Raw genomic sequence first — 23798 nt, forward strand, 5'->3', positions numbered from 1 at the left:
CTACAAATCTGATTGTGTTCTGACCATTTAAAGGTGAAATTATGTGATTTTTCTAAAGATAGTTCTCTAATGACCATTTAAAATCCTTCTCTAGAAGGGTTCCAGAAATTATAAAGTATTTACCCTTGTCATTATGCATCTGCTGACATGTTATTATGTTATTGGGCTTTTAAAAGTGGTTACAAGAGAAGAATTTTTGCTACTTGATTTTAGGAGTCAATGCAAGAGACACTTTTTTTGGGGGGGATGACTCATATTTTTACCCCATCCTTTCAAGTTAAGATCCCTGACCAAATTATCAATAACCATCCTGCCTTTCTCAGGTGTTCAGTTTCTCTAATCAAAGGCATTTTCATAAATGTGTTTTTCAGAAATATTTCTACTCCCCTTACTTCAGTAATTAATCACAAGCTTATTTTTCCATCTCCCACCCAAGGCTGGATCAAGAGTTCAGATGGCAGGGGCCCCAGAAGCCAGAATTACATCAGGCTTTAGTCAATCTATGATATTATTCAAGTCCCACAGAATGAATGTAACTCTTCTGAGGGACTGCAGAAGGCTCTTCACACAGATCTCCAGGATTCAGGATACTCTTTTGAAGGCCATTAATGGAGAATGGTCTGCTGGCAGACCCACAGGAATTTATCAGCATCTACGCTATAATATGAAGGTGTTTCATTCCCATTGATGTTGATGACAAACGAAGCCAGTTGATCATTTCCCTGTCCGTTGTGGGCAGTTGAAAACACAGAGGTCTTACATTGACACTGAAAGGACCATAGATGTAACAGCTGGTTGGATCTGGAACAGTATGTTATCTTCCAGCTTAAAATGTAGTTGTATAACTCTTTGCTTTCTGCTCTTGTTACCCAGCATATTTCAGTGCCAGTTCACAACCTCCTGCTCTAGATATTAAGAGATTTTCTCTTTTCTTTTTCTTTCCCAATGTCTCACTGCATATGAGGAGGGTTTTTTTCTGTTGATTTCCCTTTTCGTTTTGTTAGCTGGTTTTCACACAGTAGCCTCCATAGAAAGCGAAGTATTGGTTTGAAAAGCATGGCCAAAACTTATTCATCACTACTTCTGGCTTCTGAAACAGAAACTTCCAGACTGTCTCACAAGAGAAGCTTCAACTCTTTCTAGATCTATTGCTTTGCCCCAACCTATCCATAATGAGGTATCAGGTGTGCAATGACATAAAGTGGAGTGACGGTTAGTTGTCCAGCTAAGTCATGATCAGCAGGAGCAAGATGGGGGAGATTCTGTATGTTGCTACACCAAGAATAGGTCTATTTCAGTGACTCCCTGGGACATGAGAGAACTGACAAAAAATAGTCAGTATTCACTAGTACAATTTGCAGTGCACCTTCCTGATTGGTTTCCTTTTTTTTTCCTTGATTAGCCCAGGAAGAACTTTACTTCCCCACTATGAAATATTATCAAAAAGAAGCTCACCTTTTATAATGCTTGTCTCTTATAGCCCAAGAAGGACGACTAGTGATTTCACTAGCTGCAGTGTTCATATATGATGTCTTTATCAAGAATCCACAAATTGAGTGGGATCCAAGAGAGCACCTGGGAGCAAGGAAATTAAGATTAACATAAGAAATGGATTGTGACATGGCTGGTGGGAGCTTCAGTAGTTATTGTCATCTTTTTTATATTGTAGAACTGCAACAAAACAAATGTAAAAATAGCCTTCATCTTGATTCAGCAACACTCTCGGTGCATCCTTAACTGAGCACCTACTTAGATCCCAGTCATAAGTTGCGTAAAACCTACACTAACATCATTGCTTCTGCTTTTACACTGGCAGAAGAACTTGTCTCCTCAAAAGTTCATCTGCTTTTTGTAACCATGTACTATCCTCATAAACCTTATATTGACACAGCATGATATCAAACATTTACAAGGAAGCCTCAGAAAGCAAGTTAAGAAAAGTTCCTTCCATTTCTGAAAGCAGTTAGGAAATTGCTTGCATTCTAATCATCATTCAAAAAAAAAACAAAAAACCCACAACATATACCATTCACTTGTGTATGTATGATTCCTCACTGGCTAGTTTATTCCTTGTGAGGAAGATCATCATCTGGGTTGGAACATTATGCTTCTTTTAGAAGAACCACAATGCTGCTTGTTCACAGCAAACATGTATGTATAGTGGTCCATATTTGATTCATGTGATCTGCAAAGAATGGCTGAAGCCTGGATCCTTCACCTCTTCCATGCATTCATTGGATGACTTCAACTCCTGCTTAGCAGAATGGGTAGAACTACAGTCCACAGCATCAAACAAATAGTTGCTCATCGTTTAGACAAGCTCTGTTTACAGGAAAAAGAGACGTTTTTAGTGTTAGCTCCATTCTTAGGATGAGAAATCTGTTGTAGTTTTCTATATCAGATTTTTAGTTCTTTTTCTATTTTTAGAAAAATTAGGTCCTGATGAAGTGTCCTGGTTCCAGATGGATGTATGAGTCAAAACCCTAAATCTGATCACGCAGTGATTTAAACTGTCCAAATTCTAGTCTAATCTTGAATCTTAGCCTTGCGCTTTCAATGTGAGTCATGAAGATAATTTCTGTATGAAAACAACCCAAACAGATTTTGAAAGAGAAGACTCATGGGAAGAAAACTACTTCTTGGTTTGAACCACCATATTCAGGGTCAGCATCTGCAGCCCTCAACCTTCTTCAGAGAAGATACTGCTTCTTTGAGGCAGTATCTGGAGAGCATCCAACTGAAAATGCACAATGACAGGGACCACTTTACACATTCCAGCTCACACTGCCTCAATGTATAGAAGTAGTTTCATGCATCGGAAGACGGAAGGTGACATAAGGAAGATGCTTGTGTATTTCAAGCTACCTTCTGCACTGGGTGTTCTGACCTTTAGAGGAAGTTAATCATGCCATCTACTTTCACTCTTCATTTAATCTCCCCTTCCCACCTGTTAAGTTTCTCTCAGCTGGAAGCAAGAGGAAGAACGAGTACCAGTCAGCTGTCTCAGTGGTCTGCAGCCCACACTTTGGGGCCATTTTCTATAAAGCATTAACATCAATTGTCACCTCTATCATGACTGTTACCAGAGTCCATGCCAGATTAGTAGACAAGAACTGATTTTTCTAAGTATCTGAAATGTGAAATGAACAATAGACAGACCAATATGCAGTATCAGAAGGGACTGTTCTGATCCTTTGGACTGAACTCTGAAATAACATATGCCAGATAGCTCAGTTCATGTGACAGATTCCAACCTTCTGCTTGAGTCATAGCATCCTTTTAGAAAAATCTCTTAATCAAGATTTCATGTGATAGGTGCTCAACCCCATTGCTAAAGAAGATGTTCCAATATAGTTAATTACCTTCACTATTTAAAAAAATGCAAACTCAGTGTCTTATTTCCATTTGAAATTTCTCAAACGTCTGCTTCCATCCAGAAGAAATCATCAAGGTCTTTTTTTTCTTTATTAAAAAATCCCACAATCTATTAGAAACTATTTATAGGCTATGCTCAGAAGTCTCTTTAACTTTCTCTTTGATTAACTGTGGCAACTCTAATTACTTTTTCAAACTTAGAATTATTCTTGTAGTTCTGAATAACTCTTAAAACTTATTTTTTGTAGAGAAATCACAAGAACTAAATGCAGAATTCCAGTAAGGATCTTTCCTGAGCCATACACAGAGGTAATATCACCTTGCTACTTCTAGAGGCTATTCCCCAGAGACTGGCTTCATCCCAAGACTGTACTGCATCTTGGGACTTTGAGTATTTCAACATAATCCTGAGAGCTCATGTATTTGGCTGTTATCATGAGACCCGTGTTCTTCTTAGAAGCATTGCTTTCTAGTGAAGATTTCCCTTTTTATGAATGACCCACTTGATTTTCCTGTGGATACTTAATTTTGCATTTGGTTGGATTAAAATGAACATTCCTTAACTGAGTCCAACCTACGCAGTGACCCAGGTCAGCATGACTTACTTCTGCCATTATTTACTTCACCATTTTTGTATGATTGGCAAATTTTACCAGTAATTACTTTAGATATCTTCCAGGTAATGTTAGAGAAACTGAATAGCACAGAGCTTTCAGCACGCTCCTGAAGGAGCGTACTAGAAACTGCTCAATATTGTAAGTCACAGTTTACAATTTTTTTGGTGATCTATCTGTTATCTAATTTTTAAGAAGTTTGATATGGGCTGCTTCCATTTTCTAGAAAGAATGGCCATCTCAAATATTCTAGAAAAGTTTAAGTATGCTCTATGAAAACTTACCTTATTAACCAAACTTGCAATTTTATGCTGTCAGATTCATTTCATAGATGGTATTTTCCATGAAACCATGATGATTGGTATTAATTGTACACCTTTAATTATTTCCCATATCATCTCATATCAAAATTTTCATAATTTTACTGTGGATTAGGCAAGATTAAGTTTACCATGTCATGTAGTTTACATCTATAAAAAATAATAATAGATTTTTCTCTGGAACACTTCGAAGGTTTTTTAATATTCCATAAATTTCTAAAATGAACATTAATTGTTCAGCAAATTTCTGAGCCAATTCTTCGAATGTTCTGATGTTCCAATTATCTCATCCCACAGATGTGAAATATTTAATAGTAGTTGTTTAGCAGTCATCAGTTACTGACTGTTAATACATTAAAAAGAATGGATGGATAATTGGATAGACGGATCTCACTTGGACATGATTAAACATCAGTGGAAGCTAAAATATTCCGAAAAGTCATCCGACCCTATTAGACACTGGAAAACTCTGCTACGCCCTTGATCTGCAGACGTACTCCTTTATTAAGTATTCCAGTATCCATAAATCGCCTTACAATACAATACCTTCCAATGCACACATACATTATAGACCTACTTACATACAGGTTGTATCCTGAAATTCTTTAGAGCACTAAAAAAAATTGCAAGACAGCAGCTAATACATAGTGTAAAGACTATAGCAAGGTAAAGACCTTGCAAGGCAATTAAAAGAAAACCTCCATTTTCTGATAAGACTAATAAACATGGAGAAAGAGAAAGTGCGCAATCTTAGAAATTAAATGGACTGAAGTATCAGGGAAGTGCTGAGGGGTAGGTGGTCAGGTCCAGATGGTGGGGAGAAGGGCAAGAGCTTCTCCCCAGCACTCTTCTCGCAGAGGAGAAGACTCCTGTGATTTGAAAGCCTTATCGTTGCCTTCCCAGCAGAAAATGCCTCCCTGACGTTCCTAGAGCTCACCCTTCACTGCTTAGTAACAAAAGCAAGGAACCCATGCACTAACGGGACAATTATATTAATAAGCAATTATATTAATAATTAATTCCTTAATTACTAATTCAAATGTTGGGGGAGGAAAGGAGCAGGGCCTCTGGTCTAACCAATTGCCAGTGCTTTCTGCAGCTTCCTCCATCTTAGTAGTCTGGCCAAGGCCCCCCTTATGTCCTGGGTATGAGCACTTTGGACGCAAGCAAAGCAAGGAGCATGGACTTTTGTGCTAGTACCCGACGTGCATGGTGTTTATTCTCTTTCACCACATGGGAATATGCATTCCACAGGCTGAGGCAGATCCTTGCTCTTCTTTTATTCTCTTTTCCCTCTAGTGAGATGAACATGGCTAGAATGACAAGAGGGAAAAGTTCAGAAGAATGAGCTCCTCTCTTTAGCTAGTGACTTTCACAAGTGGAGGGACAAGAAGTGCCAAGAAAGATTCCTCATGACAGCCAGATAAATACACTGACAGCCAGAACAAGAAAAATGTATCTTTGGCCTAAAGAAGCTAATAACCACCATTGTCTACTTGTTTCTGTTGCAATCTCCTGCAAAGTGCATCTCTGAGATGGTAGTTTTGTGCAGCAAGCATCTGGAACATAGATCAAATAACTCTTCTTAGTTTTAAGGCAAGTTAAATATTTGTTTCTTTGAGGTTCTTCTTTCCCTTTCCATTGTCTGAGACCAGCCTAGTTACATGAGTGGACCTGCTGTAGGGCCATCTGCCCCAGTTCAGGAATCTGGATCAAAAGCTTGCAGCTCAACCTGTCATTCACCGTGGTCTTGACTTCTGATTTAGGGGATGCTCAGTGTAGTCATCAAGCATTGGGCTCCATCCATAGGAAAGCTTCTGCTAAGAGGCAACATGTTATTCCAACCTGGTAGCAGATCATCAAAAGGCTATTTTGCACATTAACCGCTAATTCTCTTTGCATATACAAAGAGAAACAGAAAACTCAGAAAGACCAATCAGGGATCCATGGGAATCTAACAATGTGCTCATTCAGGACTGCACTTAGTGTACAAGCTAAGTCATGACCATGCAGAGACACTACTCACTGTGAATGAAAAGTTTACTGTTACAAAACAGTCTTCAAATGCATTGTGAGATAGATTGCTAATTCTCTTCTTTATCATCTCAGCTGATTAAACACAAAAACAGCCCTTGAGTAATATCAGTTACATAAAGCCATTGGTGATCATGCTGGCATCATGAGAAGCGCATGAAGCTCCTTCACCATGCCCCAGTACCAAGACTTCCTGTGGAAGAAAAGGGGAGAAACCAAAGCACCCTCCAAGATGCTACCCCAGTTTCTGCCCGCTAATAATTTACAGAGTCATGCAGGAAAAGAACACGTCAGGAAAAGTCATGGACTCCAACATCAGTACCTTCCTGTAAGATGCTGTGCAGAACCAGGAATATTAGATGCCCTGAACTGTAGTCCTAGCAGATTTCTTCTATTCTTTTCTGCTTTGATAAATCATTTATTAGAACAGCCTTTTTACATAATCCCTGGAAAAAAAAAAGAAAAAAACAAACATCTCCCATAAAATAGATTTATCACAAAATCCTGTCCTCCTACCAACCATCTTCAGACCACAACATATATTTCTCTGATCATTAATTACATGAGGCACAGAAACAGCTTCAAGCTTTGTAACCTCTCCCTTTCTCTTTTGTCCTTCAAGACTGTAGATGACAAAGCAGGGGTGGTGTTCAAAACACAGATAGCTTCTTGAGCAACTGTAGTACTATCATCATGCTCTGAGCCCTATAGTCATGGGCTCAAACATTAAAGCCATTCAGATAGCAAGTATTTAAGCTATTTTCCCAGTACATACATTCTGTTCCTAGTCATACATGTTTAAATCTAGCATAGCACCATTAACGCTACTGACATTGACGTGGAGAAACAAAGATTGTTAACTGCAAATAGTGCATGTAAAAACAACTACAAAAAAATGTAATATAATCTACCAGTAGGTGTTTGACCTGAAAAGAGAAAGGAATATGATAGTGTTAGCACAGGTTTTCTGTCTGTCTAGCTGCCTATCCCTTATCACTGTGACATTTAAACTCTCAGGATAAGCCAGAACTTTTCTTCTTTTTGAAGTCCATCCAAATACCTTCAAAAATATGAAATACAATTACACAGAAATAGCAGGAAGGGGAAGAGCTGAATGCACAAAAAACAACTGAGAGTATCAAGCCCCCTGAAACTAAAACAGTAAAATGAAGCTAGAGGAGTTAGCTGCTCTGTTCGTAGGATGTCCTCACAAGGAAAACACACAATTATTGGCATTTGCCCTCCTCCTTCTCTCTCCCCAGCCCTCTCACCCCAGCCCCTCCACCCTCAGCAGCTAGCCAGTGGACTTTTTTATATTACAGCAGTGGGATATCAGGACAACTAAGGAGAAAAAAATAAATCCAAATCTGGTCCAAATCTGTAGGCAACTAATACAATAGCATCAGAGTACAACACCCAGATTCATTATCTGGTCTAAATGAAATACAGTGAGCAAAAGAGCTCTCTTACTAGTCCCATTTGTTAAAATGCTATATTATGTACAGCTTTGTAGAGAGTGAGGAAATGGCCTTAGAATTCCATCTCAAAAGCAAAGCGATGATAAAAACTAGTGTAGCTTTTTGAGCTTAGCTAAAGGCAAGGTTCTTGCAGAGGTACAACTGTATCAGCATCCCAGTACCAGAGCTTATAACGCAACTAAAGGTCTAGTATCGGCAAAAGTGGACAAATAGTAGACTTCCATCATACTTGGCAGCATTTCTGGTGGGGTTTGTATGCATTAGGACTTTTGATTCAGCAATGAACATCACTTTGGGGAGTGACTCACCCAGGCAGTAGCCAGTTAACAACATCTTACCTTGAGATGCCAGTTCCAAATACGGAACCAGGTAAATCCCACAATAGGGGTACCCGGATTTAATCTAGGTGCCTGCCTTCTTTGCAGTCACCACTGGTCCCTGCTACACAGCCAGTGGGACTTGATTCATTTGAGCAGAGCTAGGGGTGTCCTAAAAAAAAGACAAAAATCATGTCCTACACGACACCGACTATATTGGCTAGATCTCCACTGATTATTTTAAGATCCGAAGGTGATTTTCTCACAAATGCATGCACATGTAGACATACTCTAAATGTGCACATTTAGTCAGTAGGAGGTACATTTGCAACAGGACCAGTTACAATAGTAGAAATCAAAGTTCCCAGGGACGCTAGGGTTTCGAAAGACATGATATAAGCAATTATCCTGCTGCAGCCAACCCAGCTTTGATATTTGGTATTTTGTATATATTAGTAAAGTAAATATAGCTGGCACTTTCCCCTTGCACTGGGGCCAGCTGGCACAGAATGGCACAAACCCAAACTACTAAATTCTCTTGCTTTCTAGAATATCGTGGCCACATCCAAGCTAACTATTGAAAACAGCCTCTGTTCTGTGCTAATACTCAGACTTTGTCCACGAATTGTTTGGAGTTAAGCACAAGCCAAAATTATGTGAAGGACCTTTCTAAAAATTCAGTGGTACATGTGATTGGGTTCCAGTTTCTCTGAACTTCCCTGGCACAGTTTTAGTTTACTGTTATAGATATAACTGATGGGTCTTTTACAGGAGTATTAGCAATCTAGAGGCGATTTAAAAAAAACAGTAACTGGCTTTCACTACATCCTATATTCAAAGATGTGAGGTAGATAGACAGCAAATTTCAAGTTGAAGCTCAGGTAAAGCATTTTGAAGGCAGCTTCCAGCAGTATTTTAAGACTGAATCAACTCAGGTGTTTAGTTTTTTCCTTTACTGAAATCAAATCATAGGCCCGTCTTGACTGCTAGATTATTCAACTAGTCAAATGTAAACCGGGAACATTAAGAGGTGCTTATTGGCTAATAAGTAATTACAAAAGCACATTCATTGCCATTGAATAATACCCCAGCTCATTACTCACCATAATTCTCCAGTTGTCTGTCTAGAGCTTGATGACTGCTTTGAGGCTTGAGCAACACTTTTGCTCACATCTTCAGAGCTGCAGTGTTGGTACCTCCCCATCCAGGTGGCTGGCAGGAAAACTGCATGGACAGGCAGTTACTTGGAGCCTTGGCTTCAAGAGGGGAGGATTGAAGAGGGATGCCTTTTTATTCCTTGGGCCTCCCTCTTAAAACCACATCTGCCATGCTCAGTAAACCTGTTGTCTCACTTCGAGGCTAAAGCCATGGGTTTTATGTCCTCTCATAAACTTATATTATTAGCCAAAGGCAGCTCTAGAGCTTTCATGCAAGAGTGAGAAGGTGTGCTTGTATCCATGTCATTCCCCCCCCCAAATGCAAGCCACCCTTTGTCTTCTATGACACTTTCTTTCAAGGAGGAACTAGACCACGGAAGAGGTGCTGCTGAATGCATTCACAGTACAGCCCAAGGCTGTAAGCTATGCCTGGTGCTGTTTTCAGGAGCAGGTGTATATTTGCTGTTTGCGGACAGCAAATGATCAGCATTAGCTTTTTGAGGGACTTTCAAATTGTCTCTTCATTTCAGCCTGTCTATTGAGAGACACTGGGTTCCTAGGGTTGATTTGTGCTGCCAGAGCTTTGCAGGGGTGGGAAAACAGATGGCTTTGCAGTGTAGGCTGGTCCAGGCTGGTCTTACCCAGGGTTTGTGCTCAGAAATGTTGTTGGCACACAGGGATATTTTTGGCAAAGATAGCAGAGGCAATTCTTATACAATGTTATGGCCCCCTGCCTCACTAATATCTCAGACCCATGGCCACTTCAGCTAAAGTCATAAACAGTCTGGGAAAATGAAGCCTTTTCCTGGAGCTAACATAAAAAAAGAAGAAAAAATAAACCCACACCAGAAACGCTCCCCAAAGCTGAATGGGTTAGATGTATTGCATCCTGCATCGTTCTGACCTATCTTGGCTCTTCTGATCCCTAGAGATCAAGTCTTCCATTGAGAAAAAGTATGTCATTTTAGGTGGACTGTAGATACAATATTCTTTCACTATAGGTGTTTGTACTGGTGGATGCGCTCCATGGCTGATTGATTGGATGATTTGCTGGCAAGGTATGAAACTACTTATGGAAACCATATTAGGAAAGCACTAGTGTCTATCTTTCTCAACTGGAGAGTCAACATAAAGTCTGCAGTAAGTGCCAGTTCATAAAGCTCCTCATATTGCTTAAATGGCCAAAAATCAAACTATTCATGCTAATGAGTACCATAATGGAAAACTTATTAAATTCACATTTTACTTATATTTCCATACTAAGGAACTAGCAGTAGGTATATCAGATTCCCTTCATTGTGATTACTGGAAGGCAAAGGAAAGGTTATGTTATTGAGTGAAGGAGGGTCTAGAAATTTATGCCAGTCATGATGATGGAAACAGAGCAAGACAGAGTGCCTTGAGACCATACATCACATCTGCTGACACCCAGCTCAAAGGTGACCCAACTCTTCTGTGTGCTGGTACTGTGGCACCGGCATTTGGATCCCTGTGCTTCACATAGTCTTATGTCCAAACTGGCACTTGGGACACTGAGCTGTAACTACCCCTACTACCCTTCATCCCACCATTGACAACCATCCTCTTCTCACTCTCCTGCCCACCCTCCTACCTGCTTAGTCCCTCCCACCACCCTCACCCTTTTCCCATGTTCATGCTCAGTGGTACTTGCATGTAAGTGCCTTGGCCCCCTTCAGCTCATTAAGCCCCCACCTTGCCTCCTGTTTTGACAGGTTTTGTGAGTTTTGACAATCCTGCCAGTGCCCAAGCTGCTATCCAGGCTATGAACGGCTTCCAGATTGGCATGAAGAGGCTGAAGGTGCAGCTGAAGAGGCCAAAGGATGCGAATCGTCCCTACTGAAGAGTTGTGGGAACCACTGGATATAAAGCACTAGCACAGGTAACTGCATGCAGAAGGGGTGTCAGCTGTGGTTGTAGCTGCTCTTTGTATTGTATACCTTCAAAAAGATTAAGCTCTGCAACTCTCTAGCTTCTGCCTTTTTCACTTAGGCCTCTGGCTAGAGCCACACTGCACAGATATACACCCACACATAAACCAGGAACTCTGTGTGTGTGTGTATATGTGTGTGTCTCTTTAGAAAAAGAGGTGGAAGGATGCTTAAAGAGGGATGAGCCAATTTCCCACCCAGGGGCATCCTGCATCTCTAGAAAATCTTCCTGGTCACTAGAGGAGAGCCAGCAGGTGTCCTGATTCCCCTTGCTCAGCCAAAGACAGAATTTCTGGTGGCTGAAGAAAATCTGCAATTAAGAGATGGAACCGGGCTGCAGTTTAATCCCAGGTGACTAAACTGGGACAGTGTCTGTCTCAATAGCTCTATGTTGCAAACATTTCAAAGCATTCTTCATGTGATATAGTCTGTATCCAGTTTCATCCCAGCATAATACTTTATGTAAGTATGTCTCCCTGACAACTAAATAACCCCTAATTTCTTTCTTCCCAAGTCCAAGAAATTAATAGAAGGATCCATGCTCTCTTCTTGCTCAGTTAATGTTAACTTCTGTATGTAGATAAAACCCAAGGAAACTTTGCTTAAGTGAGGACATAGACAAATCTGAATGAGGGGCTCATTGTTAGACTCATGTACTTTTTGTTGTTGGAAAGCAGCCAGCTTGATCTTCCAAGGGAATTTCTCATACATGTAACTGTGTCAAAAATATCAGAAGCAGCTTGTTTTATTGGAATCCCAGACTATCACTGATAATAAAAATGGAGATGTTTCCAAAAAATGGAACTATTTTACACCACTGGCTGGCTTTTCCATTAGATAATTCTTTGAGAAACAGAAATATAAAACCGTATGTGTTTGTTACAGAGACAGGAAGCCCCCCGATATTAAAACTGTTCCACACAAGAGATTCCCCAATAAACCCAGCGCTCAGGGTGGCCCTAAGCTACAACAAGCCATTTGCACTCCCGAATTAGTAACAGAGAGATGGGTTAGGTGACCTTTCTAGGCCATTATAGGCCATAATGTCTAAGAGTTAGTGATTTTGTTTCAGGCCTTTTTTTTTGACCAATCTAAGGTACAGCCAGGAAATTCCTATCTTCAACCTTCCCAAAGAAGTATGACTTGTTCTAATTTTTCACTGGTATCTCTAATATCTTTGAAAAAAATCTATTGTTCCGGTCTTCAGACCTCCTTTCCACTGAGAATTAAGGGATGGGATCAAAATGTCTTTGAAAGAGATGTTGCACTGAAGACATCATGAAGTGGATTATGAAACTTTCAATAAACATATTAGGTTCATGTGCAAGATACAGCCTCCATAGTTTAGCCTCTCCTTTATATGTGACTATACGAAAATAACTGTTAATGCATTTTTCCCTCTTTAAATACCTCCTTTCTTTTCCTTGCTTACGACAAGGCTTGGAAGCTTAAAAGCAAAATATGTTTCCATATTCAAATGCTTTTTGCATCACACTGGCTTTTTACTGCAGGTTTTGCGGGGGGGGGGGGGGGGGGCGGGCAGTAGATGCATGCATGCAAGTTTCTTAAAGCACAGCCTGTCTTTGTCGGCGAGATTTTCAATAACACCTGCAAAGGGATTGAGGAACACAAGTGTCCCCTTAGTTTGGCACCAAGCAATAGCTTTGTATTGTATCATAGCTGTAATTACCAAGGATATGCTTGTTTCTTATGGTTGTGTAATAAAGTGCAGGGCTGTAGATACCTGTGTCTTTAAAGATTCACTGGTATGAGTCTACGCTGTTTTCATTATCATAGATCATTATTAAGTGCTCTGGCCCTACCTTTTCACAATCAGGCTGATGTTGAGGTCTCAGCTTGTTGCCTATAAAAAGATTACTCAGTACCAACACTAAGATTTTTTTTTGGCGGTTTTTTCCCCAATAAATTATATAAAAAGGAATCAGCTGGTAAAATGGCAATAAAATTCCATATCTCTCTCTCTCTCAGAGCTTTCCTTTCTTTCCTTTGCTTCTTCAAAGTAGGAGAACAGACTTGAATTTTTGCCTCTAAATAGGAAGCCCTTTGGCCTTCCTGGCTTTTACTTTGATGATAATGTTCTGCTGTCCAGCAAAATCAGTTCAGTTGTTACCATCAGATCACTTCCATCCTCTGCTTATAGGAGCCTTTATTAGAAGTACAGACAGTCCCTATCAAAATAGAGTTAATGCAGCTCAGAAGTCCTTATTCTCTTGTAGACTCCCACCTTGGTGAGGCCACAGAAAGAGCTGAAGATGTACCTGTGTTTTAGTAGGAGAGACTTCTCCATGAAAAAGGTTTTGTGTGTGGTTTTCTTTTGCACCTAACAAAAGGGATAGGCCAACTGCATGTGGTCCCAGGAGAATACTGAAGCAGCATATCCCACGGACGGATCTCACTTAGCACAGGGAGTTCCATGCCAGGTTAGACTGGAGAGGACAATTGGTGACAGCAAGGATACCTACAAGTGCAGAAGGGCTTAGATCCAGTTCTTTCTTCAGCTCATCTGCTTTCCAGTGCTCGGAAACATCCACACCAACACCCTAGGAGCAGACAGAGGATTTTTAGTCATGATGGCCACAAGTCAGCTTACAGCTAAGGCTCTGCAATAGCAGTTAGCATAGGGCTAAGCCCTCAGTAATAAGCCTTACTTAGAGATAGGTCAGTTGGTTTTGGCTCACCATGGTGCTGCTGTACTCCCCATGACTGGTTTGATGTGCAACTTCCAGTCAGCCTCCAAAATACCACTGGAATGGTCTGACTTGCCCACTCAGTAGAGTGTCATTACTGCAACAAGAAGTTTCCTAAAAACACTAGGACAGAAGCCAGCTAAGCCCATGCGTACGGCACAGACAGCTATTGCAAAGCTTGAGAACAGGCAGCTGCCTTAACTGGCAGAAACACAACAACTCCTGTATGTTTTTATCTAGTTCTACTTTGGTCACAGCTCTTCAGGGTCCTTAATTCCAATTTGAAGCATGTGCATAACCATATTGACATCAGGGCAATTACTCATGTGCTTCAAGAGTATGCTCAAGAAACTCTTTAATTGGGATTTTTTTCAAAGGAAGACCCTTGTTTTATTGAACTCCTTTCCAAAAATAAGAATCTGCTAAAAAAAACCCACAAGCAGTACCCACTTCGATGCAATCCACCAGTGTTTTTTTCCTAACCAAGAAAGAAAGATCTTCACTCAATTTTAATTCTGCATGTACTTTTTTTATTTATAAATCTGCCTTTTGGGACACAAGCAGTCTAGGCCACAGTGACTTCAAGTTCTTTGTTTTCCTTGCAAGTGCTCTAAAGTTGCTGTCAAACACAGAAAGGGTCTCTGTGATGTGGCAGATAAGCCCACAAGCCCTGAAGAATTCAGATGGCGGAACGTTTCCAAAATGAGTGCCTCTATTCTCTTTTTTCTTTATAATTAAAGAGGTGGTTGTACCAAAAAAAAGGAGGATGGGTGCACAGCGAGCAAGAGAGGAGGATCATTTGAGGCAACTCTGCCAAAATCAATATATTCTATTACAAATCCCCTCTGAGGACTAGGAAACAAGGATTCGGAGGCACTTCATGTATCTTTCAGATAGTAAATGCACAAAATAGTGAAAAAAAAAACCACAAACACCCTGAAAGCCATAGCTCCCTTGGGTGGCCATTCCTAGGAGCCCTTAAATACCCTGTGATATGGCAAAGTTGCAGGTACAATCTCCAGTGCCTGGGGGTGCATGTGAGCCATCTGCATGGCCAGGACCATGAAGGACTGCTAGGCCAGGCAGAAAGATGAGCTCTTTTGATCCTCCCCGTGGTAGCAGAAGTGATCGGTGTGATTCCAGTCCTCCGCACTGGGTCTCGAAGCTAGTTCCCCAGTGCCCCATCCATGCTAAGTCAGTAGTAGCCATGATAGGACAATATTGCCTAGAAAACCCCATAATTCACAGCTCTTCCACTATTAAGGACTTCACAGAGCAGCACAGAAACATCCAGCTGATAGATCAATAAAAGCCATTACATAGAAGAGCAGTAAAAATACTGTCCACTCTCCTTCTGTGGCTTCATTGTGGTGACTGATCATTAGCAAAGTGTTATTTACCACCTCAGCTAGATACTCTGCTGTTCATGTTTTATTTAAAGCTAAAGATGGACAGAGATTTGGGCGGGACTAACCTGGAGCACTAGCTGGCATGAAACTGAGTGAGACAAAATAAATGTGAGTGAGACAAACTGAGTGAGGTGAAAGTGAAGCAGAAGAGTGAAAAAAAAAAATCAAGAATAAGGTTTTTTTAAGCTGTACTCCTAAGAATAGTGGCAAAACATTAAAATAATACATTCTCCAGGCAACCTGCTTGTCCAAAATGCCACTGGAAATAACATAGGACAAAGGTCAAATAAAAAAAATATTCAGGTCCTCCACAGCTTCTTGAACAAGTGCTGATGTGTGGTTTATTGTAGAAAGTGTGAGATGCTTCTTTTTGCAGCTGGCTGGAATAGGTGATATTTTTTTCCCAGAGGAAATGTCTTCTTTTTAATTGGAATGTATATGTTACCAAACTGGAAAACTTTGCAGAACTCATTTTAAAGCAGCCGTTATCAGCCAAAAATAAAAAAAACCCAAGCAAAATTCCACATGCCCATAAAAAAAAAGTGTATGGAAAATTTCTGGCTGTCTCTTGTCATTTCAGATCGCTTCAATGCAAAGTCTAATGAAAGTATAATTTTTAATGAATTTTTGGTTAGTTATCCCTCTCAGTCTTGTATTACCTCCAGTGAGAGGCTATTCTGCAGTTGCAGTGATCTCACTGTTGTCTATTAGGCTGTTCATCTTGAGATTCTGACTAAAAATCCTTTATCAGGACGTAATCCCATCTCTTATAGTTATGCCTCCTACAATCCAATTCCTCTTGCATAGACTATTATTTTCCTCCTTTAGTCATCACTTAGATCATTTAGGACTTGCTTACATTATGAAAATTTGCACTAATGTAATTACATCAAAACAGTACTCCAGCACAAGCTTTAATATGAGTGAAGAAAGTGAGAACAAAATCAGCAGAGCTTCATTTGGGAAAGTCTGTTTAGGTACGGGAAAAATATCAACTCAGCCAATATTTTTTCTTTGGATGACTTTTGCTTTTAATTTCCACTGACAACTGTGATATTAAATTAAACGTCCCCCACTGTGTTTGTAACCCAAACTTTGCACTGTTGTGCTCGTACATGAGAGAATAGAAGTGAATGTTATTGGGGGGAGACAGAAACAGAACTACTGAAGGTGTTTGCGAAACAGAGAAGGAAATCCTTTTCTTTTCTGGCTGATAATTTTTAACCTGTCTGCCCATTTAAATTACTAATAACTTTATTATAGTAAAAATTCTCATGTCTGTTCTGTAAACCACAGTTTCAATACCAGAGCATGCAAAATCCCATTTGCTAATTATTGTAGTTATTCTAAGATTGGCACACAGTATAATGCACTGATGGAAAAATGACAATAATTAATTGCTGCGTTTACTCCAAAATTACAATCCGTAATTACTGCTCTGAGCCTGGATTCCAATCAGCAATATTTGGAACTTGTTCTTCCTCAGAGCAGGGCAGCTTTTCAGGAGTATTGCTGTATTCGCAGCTAAATGAGTCCATGTAGGTCACTAACGGATCCACACTATTTGTCATGGGAGTAATAGATGCAATACTATAACACTTTCCTTCAGTTCAGAGCATGAATTCTTCATTAAAATCCATGTCCCAATTTTTTTAAAATATTAGTTAATGCAATTTTTCAGAATTAAATAATAGATATGAAAGCAGCCTCACATTTCTCATCCCACTGTGATGCAGTTGGTCCTGATGCTCTAAAGTAAACTTTCAGAGACCTGTGAGAATTTCTCCCAATGACTCAACCAGCAAAGAGCCTGCTGAGTTGTCCGTACTCTGAAAAGACCAGGAGCTTGGTATGGTTGTGCCATGTCCGAAGGCTTCCAACAGCAAAACTCCCAAAGCCCCAGGGTTGACTAGAGGGTGGTAGTGTTATATTCAGACACTCAACCAAGGTTACTATGGGATGTCATATGGACCATGTCATGTAAATTACCTGAGTAGGTCAGATTTAGAGCTTTTCCGAGCTAAACGGTGTGAGCTTTGGTTGCATCAGTTAACGGGCAGCTGCAGTAATCTGAAGGCAGTAGAATCATAGAATCATTAAGGTTGGAAAAGACCTCCAAGATCATCAAGTCCAACCGTCGACCCAACACCACCATGCCCACTAAACCATGCCACATCTACACGTCTTTTCAATACTTCCAGGGATGGTGACTCAACCACTTCCCTGGGCAGCCTGTTCCAATGTTTAACCACTCTTTCAGTAAAGAAATTTTTCCTTACATCCAATCTAAACCTCCCCTGGCGCAACTTGAGGCCATTTCCTCTCGTCCTATCGCTAGTTACTTGGGAGAAGAGACCGACACCCACCTCGCTACAACCTCCTTTCAGGTAGTTGTAGAGAGCGATGAGGTCTCCCCTCAGCCTCCTTTTCTCCAGGCTAAACAACCCCAGTTCCCTCAGCCGCTCCTCATAAGACTTGTTCTCCAGACCCTTCACCAGCCTCGTTGCCCTTCTCTGGACACGCTCCAGCACCTCAACGTCCTTCTTGTAGTGAGGGGCCCAAAACTGAACACAGTATTCGAGGTGCGGCCTCACCAGTGCCGAGTACAGGGGCACGATCGCTTCCCTACTCCTGCTGGCCACACTATTTCTGATACAGGCCAGGATGCCATTGGCCTTCTTGGCCACCTGGGCACACTGCCGGCTCATGTTCAGCCGGCTGTCGACCAACACCCCCAGGTCCTTTTCTGCCAGGCAGCTTTCCAGCCACTCTTCCCCAAGCCTGTAGCGCTGCATGGGGTTGTTGTGGCCGAAGTGCAGGACCCAGCACTTGGCCTTGTTTAATCTCATACAATTGGCCTCGGCCCATTGATCCAGCCTGTCCAGGTCCCAAGGTATGTTAAAGATGCTGCACAAGCCTAGAGGTCCCTAGACTATACGGTGCATGTCACACTGCATGTCACAAGACTTTTTAGTTCATAAAGTCTTTGGTAAAGGCTTGTCCTCTTGCTTTCAAAAGTTTGTTTTACATATGGTAACAAATCTTTCTCTGTGTAACAGCTTGAGTTTGTCACATTAGCAAGAGTAGCGATCCTTCTCCCATTGAAGCTGGGGCACTTTGCCATTAGCACCGGCAAGAGACAGGGCAGAATCCTTCCTGCTGTGCACAGACCTGAACTCAGGCAATAATTACCCACAAGGCTTGTGGTGTAAATAGGACCAAAGCTGCCTGGCATCCTCTTCTCGGTCCTCTGGTAAATCCGTCCTTGGAAAATGATCCAGTGGTCTTGGCGGTACAGCCTAGTCTATCTCCACAGCCCCATGTTTATGGCTGTGAGGTCTCAGCAATGACTCAGCCCTATGTGGAGCAAAAGAAATATAGATGAAGAGCTCAAAAATTAGAATCAGTTGCAAGAGACATCATTGCTCTTTAGCAGGGCCATGTGCATAGAAAGTAGGGATAGACTGTATGAAGATTGCCATTAAATGTCTCTTCTGGAGTAACCATGCATGCAGTTACTCATGCAGAACCAGTGAAAGAAAACAGGCACAGAGAAACTTTCCATAGTTTGCTCACTTGGCCTAAATGACTTACTGAGTGGCCTTACATTTCCTTTCTAGTCTTTGGCGAGTAAAAGAGACGCCTTCGTGTCCCATTCATATTTTAGCTAAGCAGAACCATTGTTGCTCTTCACCTCCATGGACTTTGCAGAGTTTAGGGAAATGGACTCCTACGATGACTGCTTATATTTGAATGGGATGAGTCCAAGCCAAAGACTTCTGGGGGAAGTAAATCTTGCTCCAGCTTAAACATGGACAATGAATATCTCCCACAATGCAGAGCTGATCCTTACAATCTGGTCAGAAGCTGCTGTTAAAAGCTTTCCTTGTGATAGAGGTAGCATTAGGACTAGGACATTGTAGCATTAGGACTACTGTGCTGACAGCACAGGTTACAAGGATATTACTAAAGTTATCTTTGCTCTAACCATGGCTTTGAGAGATTAATTTCCTCTGATGTTGTAGACCTATACTGTAACTATCATCTCCTTCACAGCTTGTCACTCAAGGTCCTCATTATAACCACAAGAGAGATATAGGGTTCTTTTGGTTATGGTTCAGTCTCATCTGGAACAGTCCTTTAGGATAAGTGATTTGGGACCTACAAGCCCTGTCTGTCTCCACTAAAACAGGCCTAGAGTGATTTGCTCAGATGCAGATGTTTGCATCTTGAATGCCAACATTAGGACTTGAAGTCATTAACTCTGTCCAATGTTCAAGGAGAACAGTTTCAGGCTCCACTTAGATGCTTCAAAGAAGAAGCTGGCTTGGAGGAATATTGCTATTTAGCATATTCATTTAGCTACAGTTTGCTCAGTGGAGTAAATTCTTGATCACTGTTACCTGCAGCAAAGATACTCTGCATAATCTGTCCTTGTGCACAGACCCTAACTGCTCAGGAAGTATGCTCCTTCTTTATCTGCAAGGCACCACTTCTGAACTAGGCTGTATATAGTTCTCTTCATCCCATTAAAACTTTTACTCACAAATTTGCTTCAGCAATACCCAAAGTTTATACCCATTTCCAAAAAAAAGTGAATTGCTTTTCTTAAACAGATGAGTTTGGCTGGTGTCCAACCTATCTAAGAGCGATGCCTAACTTGCCTCTCAATTTCAGGATGCTGATGAAGCAGACCTCATAAGATTGGTATGCAACTCCTTTGCCTAGTCAACAAAGGCATTTGCCTCTATAGCACTCCAGAGGCAAAGTCTGTCTGCCCAAGTTTGACCTTAAAAAGTGATTGTACACTTGAAAGCCTATTTCATCTAACTCACTCAATGGACCTACATATTTTACTGGTGATCAGAAACCTTGCCTAAACTCAGGTACATCAGCTGTGTGGGCAGGATATTTTGCTAGAGACTGTTAAAGGGTCTTCTCCTCTCCACTGACTAGGTAGGAGCTGTAGACCCCCTACTTTAGAAAGACAGCTTCATTTAGTGCTTGAAATACAGACCCAAGTTAGGCAGACAGGATGACGATATCCGAGTTTCATGTGAAGCTATATTTTCTGGGTGGTTTTGGTTTTTTGGGGGTTGCTTTTGTTCTTTTAGTATCAGCAACCTAAAAGCAATCCTTCACCTGTACATAGATATGTTTGTGCATGTGTGTTTGTACGTTGTAGTCACAGTATCTGAGGACGTGTTTGCAGGACAGGCAGATGGATGGTAGTACCCACTCCAAATCCAGTGGTCACTGCCAGACCAACCTGGTCCTTCCTGCTCTATCCATAAGGGAAAATGTTTTCCCCAGTCAAAGTTATGTCAAAGAACCTCTCCTCAGCTTGACAGTTGCCTGGGGCTAGTAGCCACATGTATACACATTGCCCACAGTGCTGCCACCCCAACCATGCAGCCAGTGCTGTCCCATACTCCAACGCCAGACAGCAGATGTGTTTTGCTGCCACTTCCCAGGGATATAGCAGGATATTACTTGTTCCACCAGATCTCTCCATTCCCGCTGCCACCTTGCTCCATTCAGGGCAGCAAAGCCTTTTAGCCATTTTCCTCGTAAAGCCTAACACGTGCTGCTGGCAATACTGAAGTAAGGAAAGAGTCAGGTCTTGCTATGATGGTGCTGCCAGCTGTCCTTCCTCCCCCACCTGCTCTTTTTTTTGTGGTGTGACGTAGCCAAAAGGCTCTGAGTGGTAAGAAGGATGCTAGAGGCCTGCTCTTCCTCATGGATAGCCTGGACCTGTACAGCTGACACTACTTGTCCTTGGGTATCCAGGGACACAAGTGACAACATCGCTACACTGGGCCATATTCAAAAAGACAGTTTTCTCCCTCTTAGCTTGTGGAATACCTGTAGACATATCTTGTATCTGCCTTGGGGGGGGGGGGAAACCAAGCTATTGCCTTCACTCAAAGTCTAGGAAGCTCAGGTTGACACTTCCAGATAATCAAACTGCAGGGCATTGGGGCTAGGCCATCAAGAAGGATTTGCCTCCAAAGAAGACAGCAGCCAACTGTGAGCAAAGTGTAGACCTGAAGTAAGTGCTCAGACTGGGGCTTGGTTCAGCATCGGCTCTTGTCAGCTGAGCATAACTGCTGTAGCCAGAAATGTTTCAGCTCAAAAAAAAAAAATAGCAAGAGTAAAAAAAAAAAGCCAGAGAAAGAATTTTCTCTAGCCAGCATGCATGACTTCAGGATGAGAACTGCCAAAAATAGAGGTTGTCACAAAATTTATCACCTTGTAACAGCTAAACCAAAGGTGAAATTTTAGTCATGTTCAGTGAGTTTTCAGATATAGATTGGTAAAAGAGATATGAGCCCTGCCAAGGGGCTAGAAAGGCAGTACCTGAAGAACAGGGTGCAGAGCTGCTGAATGAGAAAAGTTTATTGTTTTGTGCAGTAAGTTTTTGGGTTTACTGAGGCAATACTCCCTGGGCTAATAAAGGGACAATTTCCTTTGTAGGAAAGGAACAGGGTGTTTCTGGAAATTGTAGCAACCACCCCCGGCAGTTTCTTTTTTCTTTTTTCTTTCTTTTTCTTTTTCTTTTCCTTTTTTTTCTTTTTCTTTTTCCTTTTTCCCTTTTTCTCCTTCTCTTTATCTTTGCCTTTCTATTTCTCTTTCCCTTTCTCCTTCCCTCTCCTCTCCTCTCCTTTTTTCAAATAATTTTTTAAATTCTGGCCAGAGCCAAATGCCAAACGAGTAAATGGCCTTCTTTTAATGATGCTGATATAGGCACCATCGTACCATCCGAGTCCTCCTACAAGCCTGCTTCCCACGCCATACCAGCATTGCTGTGTTTCAGAACCTGCCATCCTATGAACCACTAAATATACATGAGGCAAACAGCAGTAGTTGCTTTTCTTTTTTTTATTCTCAGTAGCCAAAGCAGCTCTTGGTCTATTACTCCCCCATGATTTTAAACTTGGGATGTAATCAAGTTAGAGTGGTACCTGGTCCGGAGTCCATCCGAGGAAATGGAAGGGCTCCTGGAGGATTTTGGCTAGTCGTCCAGTGAAGCCCAAGACTCTAGGGGTGGTGAGGGAAAGGCCAGTGCTACAGCAAGCATTCTGGTTGGCAGTGAATGTGTTTATTTTCGAGACTTTGCAAACCAATCTGTGTCTGTGCTCATTATTCAGTGCATGCTTTCCTCAACAGCCACTGCATAAAGTTCTGTTCTTGTTCACTGTTGACCGTGTGTCTACATTTAAGTGTGTGTTTTACATGTGCGTCTCTGGCTAGGCCTCCTCCATCCTTTTTTTCTTCCTTTCTTTCTTTTCTTCTTCCTTTCTTTCTTTTCTTTCACTTCAGTTAGGTTTTTTGCGCTCCTTCTTGTTTCATTTTCTATAGTTTAATGGCAAGTATTTCTAGTAGATCTTTTTGACTGATTCTGTGTTTGTAATTTTTTTTTTATTATTTTTATATATATCTTCTTTCCCCACCTTTCCCTTTTTCCACGCTATATATAAATATATATAAAAAAATCTTTTCTTCTTTTGTCATTCAATCAAATTCCAACAAAACCAACAAAGAGCCAGTCAAATCCACCACAGTCTCGCGCTGAGCTAGGAAAAAAGTTCACGTAATGACATGAAAGTGGAGAATACAGTCCCCCAGGCCGTAAGTTCAAATCAACTCGAAGTTGAAAGTGTGACATGATGGCGTCATGTAACAAGCTAAGAATTGGTTGCATGACATGCCGTCAAGTTTCGTGCAGGTGCCGTGATTGAAGCATTTTTCTTGGATGTTGTATCAGTTGATGATTGGCCACTCATGATCACATGTGCCTTTTTTGACTTTGTGCTGCCACAATTTCTTGCTGTGCTCATTTTCGTTTCGTTTTTGGTGCTTGCAGTGGTTTCTTTATTTGTCGTTTGATTTCTCGTCAGCGTTTTATGCTTCTTTAGATGTCACATAGGAGAAAAAAGATGGATTCCTTATTCTTTAGAAAAAAATGGGATTGTTATAACTACAAATGATTTGGAAAAAAAAGAGAGAGAAATGTATGGTTAATTTTTTTGCAGTGAAAATCTTGTGATTTTTTTTTTTCTGGAGAATTGGGGGCCTTTTTCAATTGACGCTTTTTTCCCCTTAGGATATTTCAAATCACTCTCTAAAAATAAATAAAAAAACCCGTAAAACCAAAACCAAAAAGAATAACAATCATAACAGTAGCTTGAAAAATATAGAAATAAAAAAAAGTAACCCCAAGAAAACCCTCATTATATATCTTTTCAAGAATGCCTTATTCTAAGTTTCCATATTAAAGCAACTCCAGCCAAAATTAATTGCTCAGGGGGAAGGATTGTTTTGAGTGGGGGAAAAAAAAACCATCCAGTTCAAAAAGCGAAATGCATCTTTTTGTTTACAACTGAAAAAGGGTCCTTGACGAGTGTTTTTTTTTTTTTATTCTATTATTATTTTT

At 41.0% G+C, this 23798-nt stretch overlaps 1 protein-coding gene across 9 annotated transcripts in view; it reads left to right on the forward strand.

The window, feature by feature from the left end:
• The window catches only part of LOC143171870 (CUGBP Elav-like family member 4), a 708415-nt gene that overhangs the window by 682029 nt on the left and 2588 nt on the right, over window positions 1-23798 (forward strand). For 8 of the 9 annotated variants that reach the window (XM_076360989.1, XM_076360994.1, XM_076360991.1 and 5 more), the window contains exon 12: window positions 11029-11195. In XM_076360989.1, coding sequence (XP_076217104.1) covers window positions 11029-11156 — 128 coding nt within the window. In that variant the 3' untranslated portion in view covers window positions 11157-11195. Of the gene's footprint in view, window positions 1-11028; window positions 11196-22905; window positions 23090-23798 lie in introns of those variants that run through there. The other variant, XM_076360990.1, reaches the window with a different exon arrangement.

Source organism: Aptenodytes patagonicus, chromosome W (genome assembly GCF_965638725.1).
Source record: "Aptenodytes patagonicus chromosome W, bAptPat1.pri.cur, whole genome shotgun sequence".
Classification (NCBI taxonomy): Eukaryota; Metazoa; Chordata; class Aves; order Sphenisciformes; family Spheniscidae; genus Aptenodytes; species Aptenodytes patagonicus.